At 45.2% G+C, this 25,425-nt stretch overlaps 1 protein-coding gene and 1 non-coding gene across 2 annotated transcripts in view; one reads left to right on the top strand and one right to left on the bottom strand.

The window, feature by feature from the left end:
- Positions 1-21,748, bottom strand: part of ERN1 (endoplasmic reticulum to nucleus signaling 1) — an 82,643-nt gene extending 60,895 nt beyond the window's left edge. The window contains exon 1 of the mRNA XM_010856418.1: positions 21,539-21,748. Coding sequence (XP_010854720.1) covers positions 21,539-21,592 — 54 coding nt within the window. The 5' untranslated portion in view covers positions 21,593-21,748. The remainder of the gene's footprint in view (positions 1-21,538) is intronic.
- On the top strand, positions 10,620-10,692 carry TRNAG-UCC. Its single transcript has one exon. It is a non-coding gene; the product is annotated as a tRNA-Gly (tRNA).
- Positions 21,749-25,425: the final 3,677 nt, after the last annotated feature.

The raw sequence follows: 25,425 nt of genomic DNA, 5'->3' as shown, positions 1-25,425 counted from the left end.
AATGAGTCAACTCTTCGCATGAGGTGGCCAAAGTACTGGAGTTTCAGCTTTAGCATCAGTCCTTCCAATGAACACCCAGGACTGATCTCCTGCAGAATGGACTGGTTGGATCTCCTTGCAGTCCAAGGGACTCTCAAGCGTCTTCTCCAGCACCACAGTTCAAAAGCATCAATTCTTTGGCGTTCAGCTTTCTTCACAGTCCAACTTCTCACATCCATACATGACCACTGGAAAAACCATAGCCTTGACTAGACGGACCTTTGTTAGCAAAGTAATGTCTCTGCTTTTGAATATGCTATCTAGGTTGGTCATAACTTTCCTTCCAAGGAGTAAGTGTCTCTTAATTTCATGGCTGCAGTCACCATCTGCAGTGATTCTGGAGCCCAAAAAATAAAGTCTGACACTGCTTCCACGGTTTCCCCATTTACTTCCCATGAAGTGATAGGACCAGATGCCATGATCTTAGTTTTCTGAATGTTGAGCTTTAAGCCAACCTTTTCACTCTCCTCTTTCACTTTCATCAAGAGGCTCTTTAGCTCCTCTTCACTTTCTGCCATAAGGGTGGTATCATCTGCATATCTGAGGTTATTGACATTTCTCCTGGCAATCTTAATTCCAGCTTGTGCTTTTGCACCTAAATTCCTGGAACCTATAACTGGCCACCAACAACCATTCTGCCTTGTGCAGTGCAAGGCTCCCTGCCCGGGCTCCAACCCACTGCACAGCAGCCCATAAAGGTAAAAGGAAGGTAAAGTGACTTTTGGTTGGTTGATGAATATCCATTACAGTATTATTAAGACTTAAGACAGGCATGCCAGTCCAGGTTCCATGCATGATACAGGATGCTTGGGGCTGGTGCACTGGGATGACCCAGAGGGATGGTATGGGGAGGGAGGTGGGAGGGGGATTCAGGATGGGGAACATGTGTATACCTGTGGCAGATTTATGTTGATGTATGGCAAAACCAATACAATATTATAAAGTAATTAGCCTCCAATTAAAATAAATAAATTAAAAAAAAAAAAAAAGGCATGCGAGTGAAGGAAGGATTCCACAGGAAAGGCTTCCAAGTGCTTATGCTTTTACTACTTAGGACAGGGGAAATCTTGATAACAATTAAGATTGCATGTCACCAAATGTAGAATAATAAATTGCAAATGGACTTAGAATGTGCTAGGGAATCAGAGCTTCTAATTATTAACCTTAGCAATAACGCTTGGAGGTGAGAAGGGCATTGGGTGCCAGGGGATGTGCCAGTGCCAAGGCACCATAAAGAGGACAGAAAATAAGACTTACACATGTGCGTGTGTGGGTGTGATGGGGGAGATGGTTCCTATGGATAAGAAAGCAGAGGTATGGAAAAATCACAAGTAGACTGGATCCTCCTGTGGGCTATACCCAGCTGAAAGCCACCCAGGATGGGTGAGCTTATTTTGAGAGCTATGGGTAAGACACTTTCTGGCTCGTCATACCAGATCCCAGTTCTATAGAGCTTCCCACCAAAAAAAAAAAAAAAAAGGCGGGGGGAACCTGTGCAATTAAGCAGGAAGTTCCTCAAAACAGTATTATGTAACACAGTCCCTTGGCAGGCCCTAAACGATTAAAAAAAAATACATCTTTGTCTACAATTCTATTTGCAGCCATATTATATACTTCTGGCTACAGACCCCAGCAGAGTCTGGCTCTTTGCAATTCTGGTGGCTTCACAAAACTACTAAGCGGGGTACTGTCATATTTGGCCACATGGTAGAAGACTGTGCCCAGAGATGGCCAAAAAACCACCGAGAATTCTCCAAATCAGCATGCAACTGAAATCAGTGCCCAGTAAATGCCGGCACACACCCATTACATAACAGTCTCCTGTTGAAAAATGAAGCCCACATCATGATCAGTGGAGCAGGCTAGAACAGCAGCTCTTCCTTTGAGGGTATCAGGAAAAGGTCTGATGAGACAGATCCAACCAAGTGTAACAGAGTTTGGCATCTTCTGTTATCCTCTGCTTTCTTATCCATAGGAACCATCTCCCCCATCACACCCACACACGTGCAAGTCTTATTTTCTCTCCTCTTTATGGTGCCTTGGCACATCCCCCGGCACCCAATGCCCTTCTCACCTCCAAGCATTATTGCTAAGGTTAATAACTAGAAGCTCTGACTCCCTCTTCTAATCAAACCCTGCTCCCCACCCCCTGTCTCACTGACATACCTCAATTAAGAGTCAAGTACTCAGTACGGGTTTCCCTTGTGGCTCAGCTGGTAAAGAATCTGCCCATAATGCGGGAGACCTGGGTTTGATCCCTGGGTTGGGAAGATCTGCTAGAGAAGGGAAAGGCTACCCACTCCAGTATTCTGGCCTGGAGAATTCCATGGACTGTATAGTCCATGGGATCGCAGGGAGTCGGACACGACTGGGCGACTTTCACTCACTCAGCTCAAACGTGGAGACTTCTATACAATCATCTGTATACACAGTGACACAGAACCTCATTGGGTTTATTCCAATCCAGTAGACGAAGGATGAAGAACGGAATTAAAACACTGGTGATATTAAAGAGACTTTTAATTGTGTCTACGTTTTAATGGTTTCAGTCTAGGATAAAAATCATGCCAAACCCCGACACACTTTGTTTACCTGTGCTTAGATCAGCAATAATCCGTCAACTGTATATATTTCCTTCTAATCAGCCCATCAGCTGCTGTTTCTTGACATCAGGTCAATAAAGGTAACTGTGACATTTGCTTTGGATGGGAGTCAGGTGTCTAACTGGGATGCAGAAAAAGGGCAAGGTTTAACTGAGCAGTGCTGTGTGGTTTCCAAACTCAGCCACTGAGAGAGTTAAACTAGTATTTAACACGCAGCAATTCTTGCGTGTGGTGTAATTAACCACCACCCAATTCTTTGGTGGTCTAGGCTACTCATTTAATGGGTCTGATAAAAGGTTCCTTGTAAGGCCACATGATTTCTGACAGTAAAGGTGTGCTCATTTCACAACAGGTGAAGACACTTTCCCCAACTGGTTCTGGGGCCCCAGGCTAAGTGTCTAAGTTCAAGCAGCTGGCAGCTCCATTTGTCTTCACGGTCCCTCTGTCATCAACTTATATTGACCCCAGGGGAGGAGCAAATATATTTGGGCATGAAAGGTGCTACAGGAAACCCTTTACCACACTGTGGTCAAGGTACCAAGCCCCGTTCTTAGGGTGATAGTGAATCTCTAAAGTTGATAAGCATTTTGTTAATATTAAAACTAAAACCCAAGTCTCACCATCATTTAGTGGTTGAGATTTAGAATGCAAGTATCACCATTATTATTACTCAGTCTTCTTCACTGAAGGGAAACAGCAGCAATGCAGGCCTTGTAAAAAACTAAGAATCCTATTAGGCTCACTTACCTTATGGAGCAGCCATCATAAACAAACAAAACCAATAAAAGTCTGATTAGACCATAAGTTCATAAGGGGACTACCAGCTTTACAAAAAGCCAGATTTGATCTATTTGAGTAGCACATTCATCTTCAGTTAAACCTATTAGGAAGTCTTCCTATGAAAACCCCAAGGGGAAAAAAAAAGACTCAATTAGATACCAAATTTTTCAGTCTTAATAACAGCAGTTAATCTGAAACTGTCAATTTTGCTCTTTAAACTTGGTAAGAGATTCCTTTCTACCAGAGACGGACGGAAGGGGTCGAGTAGAAAGTGGATAAATGCTCTAGTTGAATAAACATTATCCATAAACAACTGTATTTATATATTTATGACATAATTGCCACCTAGGCCTGCCAGATGTTGCCAAGCTTTATAACGGAAGTCAAACACTATGAAATCTGCCTGAAGTTGAGCTCCTTGGCCAGATCGACTTTCCCCTAGACAAGAGTCCCCATTGTCTGAAGTACGTCTGAGGATTACCCACTGCCCGGCTAGCCCCATCCACCATGCCACCTTCCCCTCTCCAGTTAGCTGATGGTCCCGGAAATCCACATGGTTCCAGACAATACAGATCAAACAAGCAGGGGCTGTTTACAGCTTCTGGGATATGTAACTTCAGCAACAAAAAGAACTGGAGAAGGTCACCTTACCCCAGCCTCTCAGTTCACAGGAGAGGAGTCAAGGCCCAGAGAGTGAAGTGACTAGCCCAAGGCACCACAGACTGCTAACCAAGACTGGAACCAAGGTCTCTCTGCCTTGCCTCCTGGTCCTCTGCACACTGTACCACACTATAATTTCACTGCTTTAAATCACGGTTTTCTGAGAAACACAGGCTTCAATTACTTGAGGCCTGGAGTCCTTTGAGTCTTGCTGGAGATCAACACTGTTCTGATGGGGAAGGGGTTGGGACCTTTCGGATGAGACACCAAATTTGTAATACATATGTACATAGCCACCCAATAGACCAAAAGGCACTGCAAATTATACAGGGTGGGGCCTTAAAAAAAATGTTCTGGATAAAAATTCCTGAGATCCCACTGTAGATCTAAGTGGGCGCGGATAACATCACAGGAAGTCAGAGATCATGGCCTTAGCCACTATAAAAAAAATTTCTGGAATACATTTATCCAGCCCCATTCTGATGGTTCTTAAAAAAAGTGCTCTTTGATGATGATGGTGATGATACAGTGGCCACTGCCCATTCCTTTGATGAAGTGAGTCATTCTTTTAATGGCAGCGCCAAGGAAACGCACATTACTGATTAGCACCGGACGACTCCTTTTGAACACGGAGGACCATTTTAATGATATACGTACAACCATGAGCCTCACGCAACAAGCCGTGACAGCTTCACTTTGCAGGAATAAGATGCTTGCAAAAATATTGACTTTTTCACAGCAAAGAAAATCCTATAAACAACAAGATCCTACTGTATAGCACAGGGAACTATATTCAATATCCCGTGATAAACCATATTGGAAAAGAATATGAAAAAGAACGTGTGTATATATATGCATATATGTATAACCAAATCACTCTGCTGGTTTGATTAGAAACTAGCACAACACTGTAAATCACCTATCCTTCAACAAAAATAAATTTTAAAATAAATAAAAAAGAAAATCTTATGCCACAGGATTTCCATACTCTCAGCATAGGTTTCTATTTTCTAGGCTCTTCTGGGAGGCAAATATAAACATCCCAGTGCAATTCCCACACATTTGGACAGAGATAGGAAAGAGTCAGAAACTGCTTGTTGGCACAAGCAGACCTAGGGAGTTGTGGTGTGAAAACTGCAGCCCGAGAAACTGGCCGAGTGGAAGGACTGCTGCCTCCTCCGGCGTATCTAGGGTGGGCAGGAAACGGGAGCAGGAAAGAATCACCCCAAGAGGACACCACGCCTTCGGGTTCGAGGAAGAAGCCCTTCCAGACACAAAGGAGGACTGAACTCCCTCCGGAGAAGGGAAAAACGGCCATCCAGGGCCGGGAGGGGAGAGGGCACAGGTTCCTAATAGCACATGCTCTGCCGCCAACAGGCTTCATCCCAGTCAGGCCTCTGCTTTCTCTGGAGGCCATCCAACCTCACTGCCAACTTCTCGGGGCCAGAAGAATGGCTTCCATGGGCAAGTGACCTGTGGGGCAGGGTGGCTAAGCTTCCTACTCTGTTTTTCCTTTGGAAAACTGAGCAAAAACAGTGTCCCATTGAATGCTCGGAGAGCAAAACAAATACGAAGGATGTCAAAGACAAGAGCTACGTAAATATTAGGGAAGACCATTTTATTAAAGAAAACTGGTGCTGGCCAAAGATACCAACAGAGAGTAAACAAAACTCAAAACCTGATTATCCACTCTGTCCCAAACCTCAGGTGCTCCCCATCTTTTGCTCTTGTGGGCAGACAATACAATGTAAGAGCTGGTGGTGACAAGGCAGCAATAATGTAAGAGCTGGTACTGACAATCTAGAATAATCAAGAAAAGCTTAAAATGCTTGGTTTGTGGTATTTAAGAGGGAAGAATAGTATAACTGCTGAAAAGGTGTCCACCCCACAGTTCTAGGGCTGTATTTGAATTACCTGGAAACTCACTTATGCAATAGCCCTCATTTTCTGACGATGCTGAATAGTTCAACATATGTTTGCAATGTTTCATGTTTTGTCCCCGAATAACGTGTCTGCAAGAAGAGCAGTCACTGACTTCTCTGTGCCTTGGTTTTCTCACCTGTAAAATGGGGGACAACAATAACACTGATTTCAAAGCATTGGTGAATTAATATATAATGGGTTAAAATGTGTAAAACTCTTAGTGTATAGTCAGCATCACATAAGTGTCAGCTCTTATGACAATGATTAATTCAGGCTGTGTAAGACTCCAGGAATTTTTTGGGATGACAGAGGATGAGATGGCTGGATGGCATCACTGACTTGATGGACATGAGTTTGAGCATGTTCTGGGAATTGGTGATAGACAGGGAAGCCTGGCATGCTGCAGTCCATGGTGTTGACTGAGCGACTGAACTGAACTGAAGACCCTAGGATCTAATCACAACAATGATCTGATCCCTGCCCTCGTGGCACTTACAGTCTAATAAGGGACCACAGGAGTAAAAAAAAATATTGCACAAACAGAATGGCAAATTGCAGTGAGTGCTATAAGAGGGACATCCCAGGAACCACGAGAGTGTATCAGAAGCCAATCTGGCCTGGTGTTGCGGGGGGCATGGATCACAGTGTCAAATGTTTTTCACAAGGTGTAACAACTGAATGAAGATCTGCAGGAACTGGGAGGTGGGTGGAAAGAAGGGAAAAGTCTCCTGGGCAGAGGAAACAGCCTGTGCAAAGGCCTGGAGACTAAAAATAATTTGCTGGATTTGAGGACCTATCAGGCCAGTGCTGCTGGAGATAGAAAGCAGAGGGGTTACTGGGACAAGGAGGGGCTGGGGAAGCAGACAGAAGGCCAAGGGTGTGGGGACTTCCCTGGAAGTCCAGTGGTTAGGACTCCAAGCTCCCACTGCAGGGGACACGGGTTTGATCCCTAGGCAGGGAAGTAAGAACCCACAAGCCTCACGATGTGGCAAAAAAAAACAAAACAAAACAGGCTGAGTATGTACTTGCACAGAGTGGGTCACAAAATCCACGTTTTCTTGGTTTCCTGTGTAGCTCACAGAATGAGCAGGAGGGCATGCTGTTCCTAAGGGTGCAAAGCAGACCTGGAAGGGAAAAAACACTCCTCAAAGGTGAAGTGTAAAATAGACCTAACAGTCTGTTCACAGCCCAGATGAGTCTTCCTGGTGTTGTCATTTAGACTAGCGTTGGACTGGTGTTGCTTAGTTGCTTTACAGCTGAACAGGAGCATCACATACCGAAACCTCATGGGAGAGTTTCATAAATGAGACTGTTTTTGTGATGAAATATGGCCCACAGAGCAACCTCATGGCAAGTTCTCCTGCTTTTGAGACCCGTCATCTGAGGCACTTCTCCAGCCAGACCCCAGGCACTGGATCACAGGGCTCCCCTCAGGAGGCCAAGGAGTGACAGGCACCCTCTCCGGTGGGGCTGGGGCAGGGGGCGGGGCTCCCTCTGCAATAACTACAGTCACTTCCAGGGCTATTTTCTCTACAAGAGGCAGAAATCCAGGGCGGGGAGGTGGGGGCACTAACCTTCCAGGTCATGGTTGAGTCCTGGATCACCGGCTCACATTACTCAGGAGGGTTGGCAAGGACAGGCAGTATTTATCAATTTCTTCCAGGCACTCCCTGGTTCACGCTTCTTCCTGTTGGCTGACTCCTCTATGTCCAGCTTACTTACTGGTTCGCTTATTTCAACCCCCACCCCCATGCTGGACTCTTCTCTCTTACCGGTAACACAGAAAGAAGGGTCCTGTCTTCCATGAGGTGCTGGAGCCTCGAGGTCTGTAAGACTCCTGCCTTCAAGGGTTTTACCATCTTGCAGAGAAACAGCGCCGTACAGGGGAAAAGATGGCAGGTTCCACAACTGTGCCTCCTGGAAGCTGACCTGGCAGCATGCCCGGGCCCTGCCCAGGGCAGTTCTCTAAGATTCTGAGCCCACATGTCCCTGCTCAGGCCTGCCGCTCACTCTTTGGCCCATCCTGTATTCGTGCAACTCCAAAGCCAGTTAATCCTTAAAACTCCAAGTGAAGGGACTTCCCTGGAGGTCTAGTGGTTAGGACTCTGTGCTTACACTGCAGGGGGAATGGGTTTGATCCCTGGTTAGGGAACTAAGATCCCACATGTTGTGCAGTGCAGTCAAAAATAAAAAATACATGGAACTCTAAGTTAAAAACCCCCAAGGTGTCTCCATGAGCCTGTCAATGCTCAACAGATGTTATTTGGATAAATGAAGCTGAAAGATGAGCCAGGGCACAGGGATGCATGTCCTGGTTTGTGCTCTGAACAAATCATTCAATTTCTCTGGGCGTCAGTTTCCGATTCTCTAAAGAAGACTGGGTTGGGTGTGCCCTTTAGCTCAGAAGTAGGACAATCCAAGGTTTAGCAGGCCCTCACCTCTCCTCATGGTTTACTGTGGATCCTTTTGGTCCCCAGTCAATCAAAACATGACCCAAACCCAAGTAAGAATGAGAGTGTTCAGAAGTCTTGATGCCTTTGAACACAGTCATGAAAGTCCTGGTCTTTCAACACCCCAGTCTCTCTACTTATCTTGAACTATTGCAACACTGAAAATTATAATAGTAATAATCTGATTCACTTTAAGGTTCAGGGTGAGGAAAAGAAACACCACAGAAATGGACTCATATTATGTGGGAGGAGTTGGTGACTCTCAAGTACATGTCCTTGCCATAGACTCTCAAACCAACCATCTCCTAATCTGAAAGGTAGATCTCTATTCTTCTCCAAACCACAAATCCGATAAGTGATTGAACTTCACCCCAGTACCAAAAGCCCCAGAGACTTCCAAGTACTGAACCATCAGATAAAGACGATGCAGGATTGGTGTCAGAAGCAACTGTGGTTTGGTTTCCCAGTTCCAGTACCCAAACTACAGATAAACATGTTCTTAATCTCTCTGTGTAAAGAAAACCATTTTCTTCTTTGCAAAACCAGACCCTTGCAAGTGGAAACTGAACCCTAACAGAGGGACTGGGTGAGGTCACTGGAGTGTTTAGAAGAGGTGGGGACTTTGACGTCAGATTCCCTAAACTTGGCTTTATACTGTTCTCGTGGTATTTGAGTTTATCTGGAGATTTTATAAATACATCCACAATAGGTAAAAACTATTTAATTCTGTTTGTAAACACACACATACACACTCACATATATATATACACACCCCACATGTGTATTTGAGAACAGAAACATCACAAAAATCAAAGAACTGCTGCCTCTGTCCCCTGAGTCATGGAGGCTTCTGACGTTTTCTTGACAGATTTTTAAACGTTCTCTTCTTACGCTACTGTTAAAAATTGACAACAGTTATACTCAATACCTCATTTTTTTCTCAGGATTTGCAAACATATGTGAGCAGTCAATACCAGTCCTCCTGGGGACTTCCCTGGTGATCTAGTGGTTAAGAGTCCATGCTGCCAAAGGAGGAGGTATGAGTTCGAGCCCTGGTCAGAGAACTAAGAGGTCATATACCATGCGGCATGGCCAAAAGCTAAACAAAACAAAACAATGGAAAACACACCAGTCCTCCTGAAGATTAGATGAGAAATCAACTGGAAGATGAACTGGTATAGGGACTCCAATCCTAAGTAATGTGATGCTACTTAAAGAGCGGGGAGGGCACAGTGGTCAGGAAGGTGCCAGGCTTCCACTGGACCCTACAGGACCACCGAGCCATGGCTGGCAAAAGCACAGCCCTGTGGCAACTTCCAGGCCCCTGTCTCCCGTGCTCAGCTCTTTCATTTCTTTCTTTCCACAGGATTTTATCACCTTCTCACAGTCTATGTATTTCGTATTGATCATGCTGCTGTTTCTTGCCTGTCTTCGCCAAGTAGATGGAAGCTTCACGAGGGCAGGAGACTGTGTTGTTCATTAACGTGTCCCAGGCCCCTCAGACAGGGTTGGCATATACAATAAAGCTGGCAGATGAACCGGTGGGATCCACTACGTTCAGGAACTGGGGGGCTTGGAGGCTCGAGGCAGAGGAGCCCCCACCTTCCCCCACCCAGCTAAGAGCGAAGGTGGAACAGTAGAGCTGGGGGACTCGTCCCTTTAACCTAAATGGTGCCTAATTGGAAGATGTTTATAAAGAGGCCCACGAAGAGGTCTCTAGTTCCATGGCCCTGTTTTACAGATGAGGAAATACAGGGGAAATGACTCATTTGCCGAAGTCTCCCAGCACTCAGCCCCTCATCTCCCAAGTCCCGCTCACTGGAAGAAGCCGTTTTTATCATGTAGGTCAAAAGTGTGTGTGAAGGGATTTCCCTGGTGGCTCCAGTTGAGTTAGGACTCTGAACGTCCACTACAGGAACTAGGATCCCACAGCCAAAAACAAACCAAAAAAACCCGATGCATGAAAACAGAAGACTGTGCCTATAAACGACATTTCAAAACAGCTAAAATGACCAACTACACTGGTCTACCTGCTTAATGAGCACAGACTCACTCGGGACTTCCCTAGGATTAAGTTCGGTCGGGAAACCCAGCTCTCAGCCCGGAGCTCACCCAAGTGTTAGGTTAGATGCTGAGCCCCCTTCAGAGGCTGTCTTCAGGGACTTCCCTGGTGGTCCAGTGGTTAGGACTCTGTGCTTCCACTGAAGGGGACCCAGGTTCAAACCCTGGTCAGGGAACTAAGATCCCTCAAGCCACATAGGGCAGCCAAAAAAAAAAAAAAAGAGGCCAACTTCACAGAGTGACCTCCCACTTCTACTGACTTCTATCAACATGATTCCGGCAGAGTTTAGATTTGGTCTGGACCAGTCTAGTGAGTTTCAGAAGTGAGTTTCCTCTTGTTCCTAAATCAGCTCTTAGGATTCTCTGGGTAACAACTCAGGGGCAGTGGCTAAGACAGGGACTGGCCATCTCCTGTGGGGCCTTCTGCGGTGCGGCCTTTCAAAGGTGCACCTGCTGCAAAAAACACCTTCAGGCTATGATAATCACCCAGATGCCCACAGCACTCCAGACCACAGAAAGGGGAAGGAGAACATCACGAACTGGGCCCTCTGGCAACTCATTTCCAACGGACACATTCTCGCCCTGCTAAGAAAGTCCCTTTTGGCTTTGTATACTTCATTCTTGTACTTTAACAGTTCAACTCACTCCTTCCACAAATTTCTCCCATACCCACTTGCCTTGGCTACTTCACTCTGGCTACAAACTTGAAGAAAGATTTTATTACCCACCAGGGGACGTGAAGGAACCTGGAAAACGGTGTTGTCTGGATTCCTTCAGGCCTCTTAATGTATGAAGGCGGCAAAAATAATACATCAGCTTAAGTGGAACTGCAATTCTAAACATCTTATAATTCAATAATGAGATGTATTTGAATGTAAGGCCAGTTATCGGTTATAGCTGATTTTTTAAAAAGCAAATTCAGTAGTTAGTACTCAAACAACAACAACAACAAATATCCGTCTGTCTGGAATTACTTGCGCTTTAAAAGGCAGATATAGTGTACTAGAAAACACATAATATGTTTCCCAGGTGGCTTAGTGGTGAAGAATTCGCCTGCCAGTGCAGGAGACTAGGGTTCGATCCCTGGTTCAGGAAGATTCCACATGTCAAGGAGCAACTAAAACTGTGTGTCACAACTATTGAGCCTGTGCTCTAGAGCCTGTACTCTGCAACAAAAGAAACCATCACAATGAAAAGCCCACGCACCGCAACTAGAGTAGCCCCACTAGCCACATGCAGAGAAAAGCCTGCACAGCAACAAGACCCAGCACAGCCGAAAATAAATAAATACATAAATTTTATTTATATATATACATAAAGAAAACATATAATGCTAGGTTCTCTATTTCTACCTTTTTTTTTTTTTTTTTTGGGTCTGCACTGCATGTGGGATCTTAAGTCACGGAACCAGGGATCGAACCCACATTCCCTGAATTGGAAGTGCAGAGTCTTAACCACTGGACGGCCAGGCAAGTCCATCTATTTCTAGTTCTGCCACTATCTAGCAGGATGGATCAGTCCTAACTTCCATATAACACACGCTGAAAGCCGGCGGCTCTGGTCTGCTCCAGGGTTCTGTGACATCACAGGGCACAGGTGAACACTCTGGCTGAGTCCAGGATTAAGGAGCAGGGCTTCCCTGATGGCCTCAACCTGGCTGCACATTAGAGTTGCCTGGAGTTTATTAAAAAAATTTTTTTTTAAAGAAAGCATGCCAACCTCCTCTCTTAGAAATTCTGATTTCATTCGTCTGAAGTGGGGCCTTGGCATAAGGTTATTTTAAAAGGTCCCAGGTGACTCAGTCAGCTGGGGTGGGGAAGCACAGACTCAAGTTCACACATTCCCACTGCAGCTGAAACAGGTGTTTCTCTCACTCCTAGAGGCTCCTCAGGAATCACGGGTCATTTGCTTTAAGAGGAAGGAGATCCGAGTTAGTTTTGGTCAACAAACTCCCCTGACCCAACAGGGGAGATCGACAACGATGTCAGGTTCAAGGCTTCTGATGGCACTGTTTGTTCAGAAAATGTATGAAAAAAAAAAAAAAAAATCCGGTTTCCATGACAAACTCTCCTGTAGCCAGGACAATGGTTCCCCCAACTCTGAAACACAGAGGGGAAGATAATCTCTTGGAGGAAGGGGTGGTTTTGAATTATAATTATAAATTAGTCTACTAACTAGGGAAATCATGTTTCATACATAAGATGACTACCCTGGATCAAGGTTCATTTTTTTAATAGTGAAACATCATGCTGAGTGAAAAATGAAACCGACTTGGAATAATCACAGGCCATTTATCTCCTGGGGTTTGGCAGTGGGAAAATTAATCTCATGACTGATATGAGGGGCCGATCAAGACAGCACTACACACTGGGGGTCATGTCCACCCAAGCAAGTATCTTGGAACCCCTCTCATTGTGTGGAAGGAAACACTGTTGATAAGATCCCATTAAAGAATGTAAATTACAGCTAGAGCAACATTTTCCTTATTCCCTGCTCCAAATCCATAGCCCATTCACCCAATGATAAAAGAGCTCCTTGTCTTATTGGTCTTCAAGAGCCTCCAAGAGAAATCTAATCAATATTCGCTGAGTGCCTGCTACAGAGGGTATGGCCGACTCACTGTGCTAAACGCCAGGGAGGATGCAAAGATGAGCAAGACACAGTTCCAGCCTTCAAGGACAAACTGGCAGGAGAAGTGTGCCACCCCACGCAGGGGGACCTTCCTGCTCCCTCCTCTCTGTCACCACCCTCTCCTGAGACCCACCTGAGCTAAGCAAGTTCCCTCCACGGTGGCCCAAGGGCCAAGCCTACTCCCTCTCATGTCATCACACACCCAAATCCTGGTGCCAGAACCTGGTGGGAGGTGGGCCTCTGCAAAGTCAACCCGCACCCCAGACCCAGCCTGACCATTAGACAGTTCTGGCTTTTCAGGACCCCTTGCCCAAAGCTCTGACTACAGTAGGGAGGAGCAACTCTAGTTAAAGGCTTCTAAGACGTGAACTTTCGGTTTTGCTATTTCAGAAATATTCTGGGGCAAGACCTTACAGAAAGACATGCACCTGCTTGGATATTATTAGACCTCAAGCAAAGAATCGAGCTTAAATGGCAGGTTTGGTGTAAGAGCCTCTTCACCTGCACTGTCCCCATGATCGATGGATGCAGTCAATGTTCCCGATGGAGATGCTCAGAAGGCAGCGTTTTCACCCAAAAGCTGCGTGCATCTTTCTTTTTTTTTTTTTCCTGCGTGCATCTTTCTCAGGTTGAAACGAAGGTTGAGAGGCTGCGACTCTCCTGGGAGGATGGAGACCATTGGAGCATCTCCCCAAGCCTACAGCAAAGTCTCTTTTCACTCCTTCTCTGGATCCCATCTCTCACTGCAACATCGCTCGGTCAGTCCTCGGGTTTGTTCTAACAAACATACCAGAATGTAAGCACTGCAGGGGCTGCTCTTCAAAGGGAAGCAGGAGGATCGGATTCAAGGTTCAGTTCCCTCGCTGGCCCATGACCATGGACAGGTCATAAGCTCTGTCTGGCCTCAGCTTCCTCATCTATCTGCCATGGGAACACAGCAAGGCAGTGACTATTCACGTGGGAGGGCAGTGGTGATGCCTGGGTGAGGGTAGTACCTGCCCCAAAATACCACCCTCGAAGGTTCTAACCTGCTCCCACCACTGTCACTGATGGTCATGCATCCCATTCCTTAGGTGGGGGCAGGGTGGGGAAAATATTAAGACTCAGTGGGACTTCCCTGGTGGTCCAGTGGCTAAGGGTCCACACTCCCAATGTAGGGAGCCCAGGTTCAATCCCTGGTCAGGGAATTAGATCCCACATGCTGCAACTAAGATAAGGCATAGCCAAATAACTAACTAAAGAAACAAATATGTTTTTAAAAGATTTATCGGTCTAAACCAGCAAGATCTGTTCTAGGAGTCTAACATACTCTCTGTTGTTGCTGTTTAGTCACTAAGTGGTGTCTGACTTTTTGGGACCCCATGGACTGTAGCCCACCAGGTTCCTCTGTCCATGGGATTCTCCAGGCAAGAATACTGGAGTGGCTTGCCATTTCCTTCTCCAGGAATCTTCCCAACCCAGGGATCGAACCCATGTCTTCTGCATTGCAGGTGGATTATTTCACCACTGAGCCACCTGGGAAGCCAAACATACTCTGATGGGAAGCTATGCATTTATCCATACATGCGCTCGCTGCTCACAATACATCTGGAGCTTTTCGGAAATTCTCTTCAAAGAATATACTTTTGAATCCTCTAAGAGGTAGAAAGTCTCTCATTAGTTTTTAGAAACAGCCAAAAATCCAAGTGCCCTTTATAAATCATGCAATCAAGCTAAGTAATAACAGTTTTGATCAAAATTTCAGTGTGGGCCATGTCAAAGCTATATTCAAGCAGAGACTGGGAAAAATTGGGAAATGTTTTAAGTTGTGTAAGAATAAACAGCTTAAGAATTAAAAAAAAATACTTGCTTTTTCAGGGCTCCTTTTTTCATTTTAAAGTTGAATTATTAAATGACACTAAAAAAAAAAGTTTAAAAAATACTGATTTGTTTGACATGAACATTGACCCTGAAGGGGTGATGATTTTGAAAAACACGACATTTTCTTGGATGAAAAAGTTCAGGTACGTTTGTGGAAAAAACAAAACAAATATTTCACTCTATTGTCAAGTGGTACATTAATTTTCCTAGGAAAAACAGCTGTATGGACAAGCTAATGGTTTAAGAACTGTGACCTCCAAAAGAGACAAACAATGCATCAATTTTTGATTTATAAACAGTTTTGAGTCGAAATTTTAATTGGCCTCCTAATGAACTATCAAAAGAATCGTGGGAATTCCCTGGCAGTCCAGTGAAGGACTCCATGCCTCCACTGCCGAGGCCAGGGTTTAATCCCTGGTCAGGGAACGAAGATCCTGCAAGCTTTGTGGCACAGCAAAAAGAAAAAAAAAAAAAACAGCAACAATCTTTTCTGTAGAGGGTGGGCTACCCATAAAATCAAACTCAAAGAATAATGCCGAGGTATTTCTGAAGCCACATCTGCTAGAAAGCTGATCTGAAACCACGGCAGACCAGAGGACCTATATTAATTAACATTTCTCGATAGGTTTGTAGGTACATAGGGCATCATGAAGGAACTGCTGTGGTTATTCAGGTCTTCGAAATATAAGCAAAATAAAACTTACACATTCCGTTTGCAGACATTAAACCCACCCTGCTAAAAGGAAACACTTTAAAGCTTACTTTAAAATGGCCATCAAGAAACCAATTTAAGGTTGGCTTGTGCTTTTTAAAACATCTACTATTGCTTGGGGGCTGGAGGAGGGAGCTCTTAAAGAATACATATGACCAGCAAATTCTAGTCCTAGGAATTTATCCCAAGGTAATAATTAAGCAGTTAAGATGGGCTCTGGAGTTTAGCAGTAAGGTTTATCACAACTGTTCATAGTAATGAAAATTAAAAGCAGCCTGAATATCTAAATGGTTGAGTGGTCAAATTACGGTATACCCATTCAGAGAAGTATTACAGTGAGCTGTATACAGGGAAGCAGCCAGTGAGAATAATGTTGTAGAATTAAATTTACTGACCCAGTAAGATCTAAGGTATCTTCCAGTTTGGGGAAGAAAAGCATAATTTATGCAAAGTGAGCACATAAAAATGTCCAGAAGGACATATATCAAGATATTAATAGACTAGTCATCAGAGAAATGCAAACCAAAACCATAAGAAGGTACGATTCACACCCACTAGAACAACTGTAATTTACAAAAACAAAAAACAAAAAAGATATTAAGTGTTGGTGAGAAACTGAAGCCCTCCTAAACTGCAGGTGGGAAGGTTAAAATAGTGCAGTTGCTTTGGCAAATGGTTTGCCAGTTCCTCAAAAGGTTAGACAGAAAGTTACAACATGACCTAGAAATCCCACTCTTCAGTATATACCCAAGAAAAATAAAAAATACACGGCCATTCAAAAATTTGTACCTAAACATTCACAGCAGCATTATTCATAATAGCCAAAAAGGGGAAAAAACCCGTGTCCATCAAATGAAGAATTGATGTACAAAATGGGGTATATCCACATAACGAAATATTGTTGTTTAGTCACCAAGTCCTGTCTGATTCTTTTCTACCCCGTGGACTGTAGCCCGGCTGGAGTGAGTTGCCATTTCCTTCTCCAGGGCATATTCCCCACCAAGGGATCAAACATATCTGCTGCATTGCAGGTGGATACCTTACCACTGAGCCACTAGGGAAGTCCTAACGGAATATCATTCATCAATAAAAAGGAAAAAAAGCACTGATACAGGCCATAAGACGGATGAACCCTGAAAATGTTACATGAAGTGAAAGAAGCCATACATGAAAGACCACATGTGGAATGATTCTATTAATATGGAATGTCCAGAATAGGCAAATCTATAGAGACAAATGGAGATCAGTGGTTACTGGGGGCTGGGAGTTTGGGGAGTGACAGTTAACAGGTATGGAGTTTCTTTGGGGAATGATGAAAATAACATAAAACTGACTGTGGTGATGGCTGCACAATCCTGTGAATACACTAAAAATCAGAATTGTATATTTTAAACAAGTGAATTTTATGATATGTGAGTTACAGCTCAAAGGGACAACAGAGATGGTTGGATGGCATCACTGACTTGATGGACCTGACTTTGAGCAAGCTCCAGGAGTTGGTGATGGACAGGGAAGCCTGGCGTGCTGCAGTCCATGGGGTCACAAAGAGTCAGACACCGCTGAGCTGAACTGAAAGATGTTAAAATGTTAACAGAAGTAATGTTTGGGTAATAGAATTATAGGTTTATTGTGTTTATTTTTTAAATTTAGACTATATTTTCTAACTCTTCTTTCTACCATACATATGAATACTTGAGAGGTTTTCTCAAATCTTCCCATGTTATTATACAGAAAGCACCAAACACAAAGGATTTGAAGAAAAGGAAATCTACCTTTCTTACAATAGTGGAATAACTGGAAACAACCCAAATGACCCCAGTAGGGTGACCACTAGGCAAAGCATGGCTTGTTACCACGTTAGCCCTGGTCAGTTTTGACCCCCGTCCCTACCCTGAGGCTGACACAGAAGGCTCAAATGCTTTCTGCATGGGTGGTGGTTTACTAAGGTGCTGCTGAAACTGACAGATGCAGTGGTGCACTCAGAATATTTCCTAACAGGTCACAGGACACGTTTTGTGGGGAAAAAAAAACAACAACTGAACAAAAATACAGAACCCTCTTTTATACTGTTCGACTTGCTGTGTGTTTGTACATGAACAAAGATCATAAGATAATCAGAAGTGATGCAGAGCCTGTGTAAAAGTGAAAATTTTTAAAAGTCATGTATGCAAGGACCTTGGGACTTTGTTTGGTGTTTGAGGGGAGGGCGGGTCTCAAGTTCTACTGTTCCTAGTCCACATGTGTCCTGGTGCACTCACTCATTTAAATATCTCTAAACGCTTGTTGCTCTGAGGCAGCAAACTCTGAAACCAAACATGGAATATAGGTAAAGAAAAAACAAGGGGGGAAAAAAAATCCCCAGCCCCTGAGAAATACAGCCAACCAGCATGTTTATTATTCAAAGACTATGATTCACTGTCCCTGTTTTTTAAGCCAGCATCACACTCTAATCATATTGCTAGGTTACGGCCCCGAGTTATGAGTGCATAATAAAAACGGAATCCATCAAAATGATACATTAGGCTTTTCTCCCCTATATCATCTCTTTAGGGAAAACATTTGATCATGATAAAACACACACAGTATTAAACCTAAATATTACTGTGGATTCCCCAAACCAAAGACGTTTCCAATGAAACTGAAATAGTTATCCTATGAGTATTCAACCTGGAAAACAAGAGTTGCCATCAAAGGCAGGCAAAAATTCCCAAGAGGCCCATGCAGGTGGTACTATTCGGCTCAGACAGGAGGAAACCTTTATGTGGCTCACCGGCTTTTATATTCAGGAATACGGTTTACCATCAAACTTACGCAAGAATCACTCTCATACACATTTTCTCTTGTGAATTTAGAAGTTGTATCACTGTGGAGAGCCACATGGGCATGCAAGTTAAAAAAACAAAACAGACGAATGCGCACTACAGTCTAATTTCACGATCAGCAGTCTTGAACGTGAGCTTCAGGAGACACTCTCCTTCATAGTATATATACTCGAGACCTCCTATGAGGATAATTCATGCAGGTAATAAGTATCAGAATAAATGAGAAGCAAGGCCATTTCTAGGTAAGACTTAACGTCTCAGTGTGTTTTTGTGGACACTTCTCCGGGACTTTGTTTAGTCCCCTCTAAAACCCAAACATCAGCTCAATAAAAGAGATCGTATATCCTAAAGTACCCTGAAGAAAGTGCCCTGCCTTGCATTCCGCAGATCTCCTTGGTACTTGAGAGAGGTGACACCCAAACGTGGCGCAATGAGGGCCACGGGGCAGCGATGATGTGACGGCAACGATGCACCACAAACCAACATCAGGCACAAGACCCAGGTCCAGGGAGGAGGAGGAAACTCACTGACTGGATAAAGCACCTTCTGGATTAACAAGACAGGCTTGGGTGCTTAGAAACACTGACATAACTGCATTTTAGGTCCAGTAGCCTAGGGTCTTGGCTTGTGGATGTCTGGCTAAGACACACACTGAAGGAGAATCACAATATTGCCTCCGCTGCACTAGTTACTTCATCTATCAAAAAGAAACAGCATCAAAAAAATATCCCCTGCCCAGGCATTGTATAACATTTAAAAACGATGACTTACGAGTAAAAAACTCCTTCTGGGGGATGGGATGGCAAGAAGAATTTACATTATTATCTAATGTGATGCGCCAGGTCTCTTCACACATGGGAGTGTGTCAGCTGTCCCCATTTCACAGATCAGGAAAGAGAGTCTCAAAGACTCTGAGGATACAGCTACCAAGGGACCGGAAAGCACTCAGGTTTGTCTGATTTTACAGCCACTACACTCTGCATGCAACATCACTGCAGCCTAGTTTAACTGCAAACTCTGCATTTAGAACTTCAAAATAATAATTCCCGGATTCTCTGCTGGTGCAGTGGATAAGAGTCCACCTGCTGATGCAGGGAACACGGGTTCGATCCTGGTCTGGGAAGATCCCACATGCCACAGAGCAGCTAAGCCCGTGTGCCACAGCTACTGAGCCAGTGCTCCTCAACAAGAGAAGCCACTGCAATGAGAAGCTCAGGCACAGCAATGAAGACCCAGCACAGCCAAGAGTTAATTAAAGGAAAAAAAGATTTAAAAAAATAACAATTCCCACTATGTTTGGGGATCGAAATTTTTACTGGTAGGTAATTCTGGGAGTGCAATTCTGACCTTTTCCCTAAAGAGCTGTTACACTCAAACATAACCTTTTGATAAGGGTCTGAACTCTTTTACCAAGAACTCTGGGAATCTTGGATTCTAAATACAACTTCGAAATATTTACATGAACTGAAACTATAGTCCCAGTTAAAGGCTACAGTTATTTTTGGTTCTTTAGCCAAAGTTATTCAATAACTGAAACACTAGAGTCCAGTGACAGAACAGTAAACGAAAAGAGGTGGCAAAGAAAACCATAAACACAATGATGATATGAAATGATTGGTTTCCATGTCACACATTTTGGTCATTTTCTTTACACTCTTTTTTGTGAACGGATGCCAGGCACCAATTAACCAATCCAAGATGAAATGTTCAAGTTCAAAACCTGATTCCTGTTGAGAAAGTGGATTTTTTTTCCCCTCAACTAGAAGGAAAACTTACATGACTTTTGTGGAGTGTGTATAAATTTTCCTTTAAAAAAAAAAAAAAGAATTTGAAAAAAGTGGCCTCCTACTTCTTCAGCTATTTCCAAATTCTTGTTACCTACCCCAAGAGCACAGACTAGTATTTACCTAAAATGCATAACCTCCAAAGAGTTCACGCTATGGCACTCAGGGACACACATGTCCATTCTTCATCTGAACACCTAGTACCTGATACACCATATTAAAGAGTACACAGTGGAGATCATTAAATAGAACCTGCTCCAGTGTGCCATGCCCACATCCTGAACAATACATTAAAAAAAAAAAAAAAAAAAACCTAAATTAGGTTCTTTCAACCAGAAGGAGGAAGAAAAAAAAGCCGAGTTTGTCCACAAAATGTCCTCCCAGCCAAGGTGTCCGAGTCCACAGCCTGAGAGAAGGCCTGAAATCGTTAAATAAATGTAAACCAGGCTCTTCTCTACAGAGAAAAAAGAAAAAAAAGATGAAAAGACGTTTCGGACAGCCCCGCGGTGTTCTCCCACCAGGAGACAGTCGTTTAAAGTTAAGGAGCGGCTTCACCGCTGTCCCATATGGGGTTTTTAAAAACGAGTCCCATTCCCACCGCTTAACCTGCTTAAGGAAGTCTTGCTGCCCCCAAAGGAAGCCCGCTGCCTCCAATACCAAGAAACCTGCAAGGCAGGTAAGCAGAATCAAACTCTTGGGGAAAGAATGCTTAGCCACTTTCAGTGGCATTTGTTTCCCAAAGTTATCGCATTTTGCAAAGTTCAAGCGAGGATTATAAACGCAAGACATTCCCTTCCCCTTGGTCACAGGGCCCTTCCTGGCCTCCCTCCGCGGCCACCGCCAGGCCAAGCCGGCTCCCACCTGTGGAAAGGGTCCGACAGGTGAGACGGCCTCCCAAGGGCCCCGGGCCTTCTGGACACCCTGAGGTGCCGCCAGGACGACACAAAGTTGCGTCGGAGAGCACGCGGCCCGGGAGGCGCTGCTCGTGACAGCCGCGCCGGCCCGCGAGGCCCCTGGGTGGCGGACGCCTCGGCGGGGCCGGCCGTGGCCGCCACTCCGGCCGGTCAGGAGGCCGCCTCTCCCCGCCCAGCGTCGCCTCCGCCCCGGCGGACGCACGAAGCCTGGGGCCGCCGCCGCCGCAAGCCGCCGCATTCCCGGCTCGGACCCCAGCCCGTGCCGCGCTGTCCCCACCCCAAGCTTCCCGGTCACTCACCCCGGGGCCGGGCAACAGCAATGCCAGCAGCAGCAGCAGCAATCGGACAAGCATGGCGAGGACTCGGCCTGGCTCCTGGCCGGCCGGCCGGCTCCAGGGGGGCGGTGCGGGCAGGCGGGCAGAGGACGGGGCGGGGGCGTCGCGACGACAGAACGGCGGCGGCCGGGACTCAGGGGACGCAGCGCTGACTAGGCGGTGGCGGCACCCCCATTCCCGGCCCTATAAGTGCCGGGCGCCGGCGCTTCTTCCGGTCGGGGAGGGGCCGGAGGCGGGGCCGACCTAGAGGCGGGCCTGGGATTGGGCGGGGCCCTGGCTCGGGGCGGGGATTGGGCTGGTCTGGGCGGGGTTGTCGCGGGAGGGCGGGGTTATAGGCGGTGCCAAAGGCCTCCAGCTGGCCTTGGGTCCCTTGGCCGCGGCCGCGGGAGAAGAGGACCAGGCCTCTGCGTCCGGCATCTAGGGGAGCTGAGTGATCGAGGCAAAGAACTTGTCTGAGGCAAGTGGAGGCCGGTAACCCGGCCACGTGGGCGCATTCCCTGCCCCAGGCGGTCCCAATGACCCCCGCCTAGGGACCCTCTGCATCAGACTGGATCAGGAAAGGCCAGGAGACAGGCGGTGCCTTGAGTCCAGAGCCCCGCCGTGGTGGGATCGTCGGTGATCTTCTGAGCGAAGGCAGGCAGCTGGGAGGGATTCCTGCAAACCGGGCGTTTCTGCTCTGCGCGTGGCTATCGCTGAGTTCGCATCCCCGGTGTCCTCCAGTTGAGTCTCAGTTAACCCAAAGGTCCCTTTCTTCCCTTTCTTTGCCCTCAGGAATTCCCCTTCAAATCATATCCAACAGCCACCAATTCCCTTTGGTATAACCATGGCCAAGTCATTGGCCAAAAATTACGAACAAGGAAACCATTTTTGGCTGCTGGTGTCATGTGTGTTTATGTGGCATTTGTAGATATGACCTTGTGAAGCTTGACATGTGTCAAGCTTGGAGACAGTGGGTTTGTTGAGGACTAGTACAAGGTCCATTTGAAGGCTATGGGCTCTTAACCTCATTTAATGAGCCTGGAAGCTGTTTGGTCACTGGGTCCCATGCTGCCCTCCACTTATATAGGTGAAAACTGGGAGAGAGGACACTTTGACAAGACAGAGATTGGAAGCACATTCCTATATTCTAGGAGAAGAAGAAAACAAGGATAGCAACTTCTCTAATTTTTCTTGACTTGTTCATATGACAGTCCAAGATTTTTCAGGGTTTAGGGGAAACAAGTAAGCAATGCTAGGGAAAACAAAGAAGTAGTCGGGACTGTGTTCAATATCTTGTAATAACCTATAATGGAAAAGAATCTGAAGTACACACACACACACATGAATCACTGTGCTGTACACCTAAAACTAACACAACACTGTAAATCAACTGTACTTCAATTATTGTTGTTCAGTCACCCAGTCATGTCCAACTCTTTGTGACCCATGGACTGCAGCACACCAGGCTTCCCTGTCCTTCACTATCTCCTGGAGTTTACTTCAATTAAAAAAAAAAAAAGTAGTGGTGGAAGACTGACCAGATGTCTGGTCTGGATATATGTGAGCCAATCTTATCTCATTACAGCAGACAGAAATGCAGACAGGACTTCCTTGGTGGTCCAGGGGCTAAGACTCCATGCTCCCGATGCAGGGGTCTTGGGTTCGATCCTTGGTGGGGGAACCAGATCCCACGTTCTGCAACTAAGAATTTGCATGTAGCAACTAAAGATCCCGCATGCTACAACAAAGATCGAAGATCAAAGATCTGCAACCAAGACCTGGTGCAGCCAAATAAATAAATATTGGGGGGGGCGGGGAAAGGAAATGCTCATAGTAAACTAAAATCCCATCAACAAAATTCACCAACAATATCCCCCATTCCTCTTCACTTTCTGCCATAAGGGCATGCTGTGATTCATGGGGTCGCAAAAAGTCGGACACGACTGAGCGACTGAACTGAACTGAACTGATTCCCCATTCCCAACCTCATATGCCTGAGTCACAGTCAAGGGACTAAACTCTACTCACGCTAGAGAATCCAACAGATCAGTTTAAAGGGGAGGATCAATCTTGGTAACTAGACACATTTTAGTGTGTCTGTTACTAGACACACTAGAACACAGAGTAGACACATTTTTGAAAAGTGTTATCTGCATATCAAAATGCAGATGGGGAGGTTTGGGATTGGGAAGAGATGTGCAGTAACAGAAGCTCCATCATTCCTGGAGCCAGGGTGTCCAAGTGGCCAGGGAGGAGCCCACCGAAAGTGGGAGGAGCCCATGGAAAGTGGGAGGAGCTCTAACGATTATCTGTCCAGCTTGCAAGAGCACCACAGGATGTGTAAGACCACACCTGGCTTCCCACACTGGGCTTCCCATACTGGGCTTCCCAGTGTAAGACCACAGGGTTGAGTTAAATGAGAAGCTTGACTGGATAATGCTGCTTTCACATCCCTTCTCTGGTGCTTTTTTCCTCTAATAGAGTAAATTCAGGAGGGGAACTTTCTGTGCTGGAACTCTGGAAGCCCTTTGACAAATCAAAATGTCACTGTGACCCTGTAAGCACAGCAGATAAAACACAAAGGGGAATGCTTACCTCAATCTGACTCATAAATCAATTTTAAAGATTTAATAAAGAAAAAAATCCATTCCAAGGAGAAGGGTCCAGGTAGGTATATTTATTTTGTACTTCTTTGAACCAAATCTCCAGGCCATAATTGCACTGTTTTAGGTAATCCGAATTTCTTATGCACCACTTCAATTTTTCTTACACTTAATCAGTCCATATGTCTTGTACATGTCTCCACTTGATTGGCAACTCATCCTGATAAGTGCTGGTTTTATTTATGGCAGCATTGCCCACAGTCTTGTTCAATAGTCAAGTATTGTTTTAGAGAGTTTTTTGCTTGTGATAAAGCAAAAGCTGGCATCGCTGATAAATACAGACAGAAATGGAAATACTTCTATAGGGTGCCTTTGAAGTGGACCTGACCATAGAAAAGACTGGAAAATGGTCAGTAAATGACCTTTCTGGAAGTTGTATTAAATAGCATCCTCTACCTAAAGCAAAGGTCATGGTTTTAGGGTAAAGATAAGCCCTCTTTTTCCACCAAGGTTAAAATATATGTTCATCATGTGACTTCCCTGGTGGGCCAATGGTTAAAGAAGCTGCCTTGCAGTACAGGGAACATGGGTTCAATCCCTGATCGGGGAACTAAGATCGCACAGGTTGCAGAGCAACTAAGCCGGCGTGCCACGACTAGACAGTCCACATGCCGCAGGGCTCATGATGCACTGAAAACCCTACATGCCACAGTGAAGGCCTTTTGCAGCCAAATAAATTAATAAATATATTTTCAACAAAAATTGGAGCAAGCAGGACCTGAATATATCAGCAGGGGAGAGCTAGTGGTGGGAAAAACTGAGTTAAAATCTTCACTTCTCTCTAAATCAGTGGTTCCCAAACTTGGAAAGGTTTTCAAAAATAGATTTCCAACATCTTTTTATGCCTTCTTCCCCCCCACTGATTCAGAATCTTCTGGGGTGGAGCCCTGTGGGGTGGAGACTGTGTGTTTTCCAGTTTCTGCAGTTGAGAAGGGCAGCCAAGATCCTGGAATCCAGCTCACTCCTAATGTCCGGTGTTAATCCCTCCGACCAGTAATTCCTTTTATTTATTTTAGCAAATTTCGCCCTCTAGTGGAAGAAATTACGACCCAGCCTGCAAAAGTTTGTGCCTGTCTCAATTCTATTTGAAACCCTTCAAAATTTCATTTAAAAATGATTATGAGGTTAGTTTGCAGACAGCTCTTTAGTGAGAGATTAGTTCCTTTTGAAGGAGACTTGAAAGGAAAATCTGGTAAAACCAGAAAGGGA

The sequence above is a fragment of the Bison bison genome, unplaced genomic scaffold (assembly GCF_000754665.1).
Source record: "Bison bison bison isolate TAMUID 2011002044 unplaced genomic scaffold, Bison_UMD1.0 scf7180017864371, whole genome shotgun sequence".
Taxonomy (NCBI): domain Eukaryota; kingdom Metazoa; phylum Chordata; class Mammalia; order Artiodactyla; family Bovidae; genus Bison; species Bison bison.
This window is presented reverse-complemented; position numbering and strand designations above follow the sequence as displayed.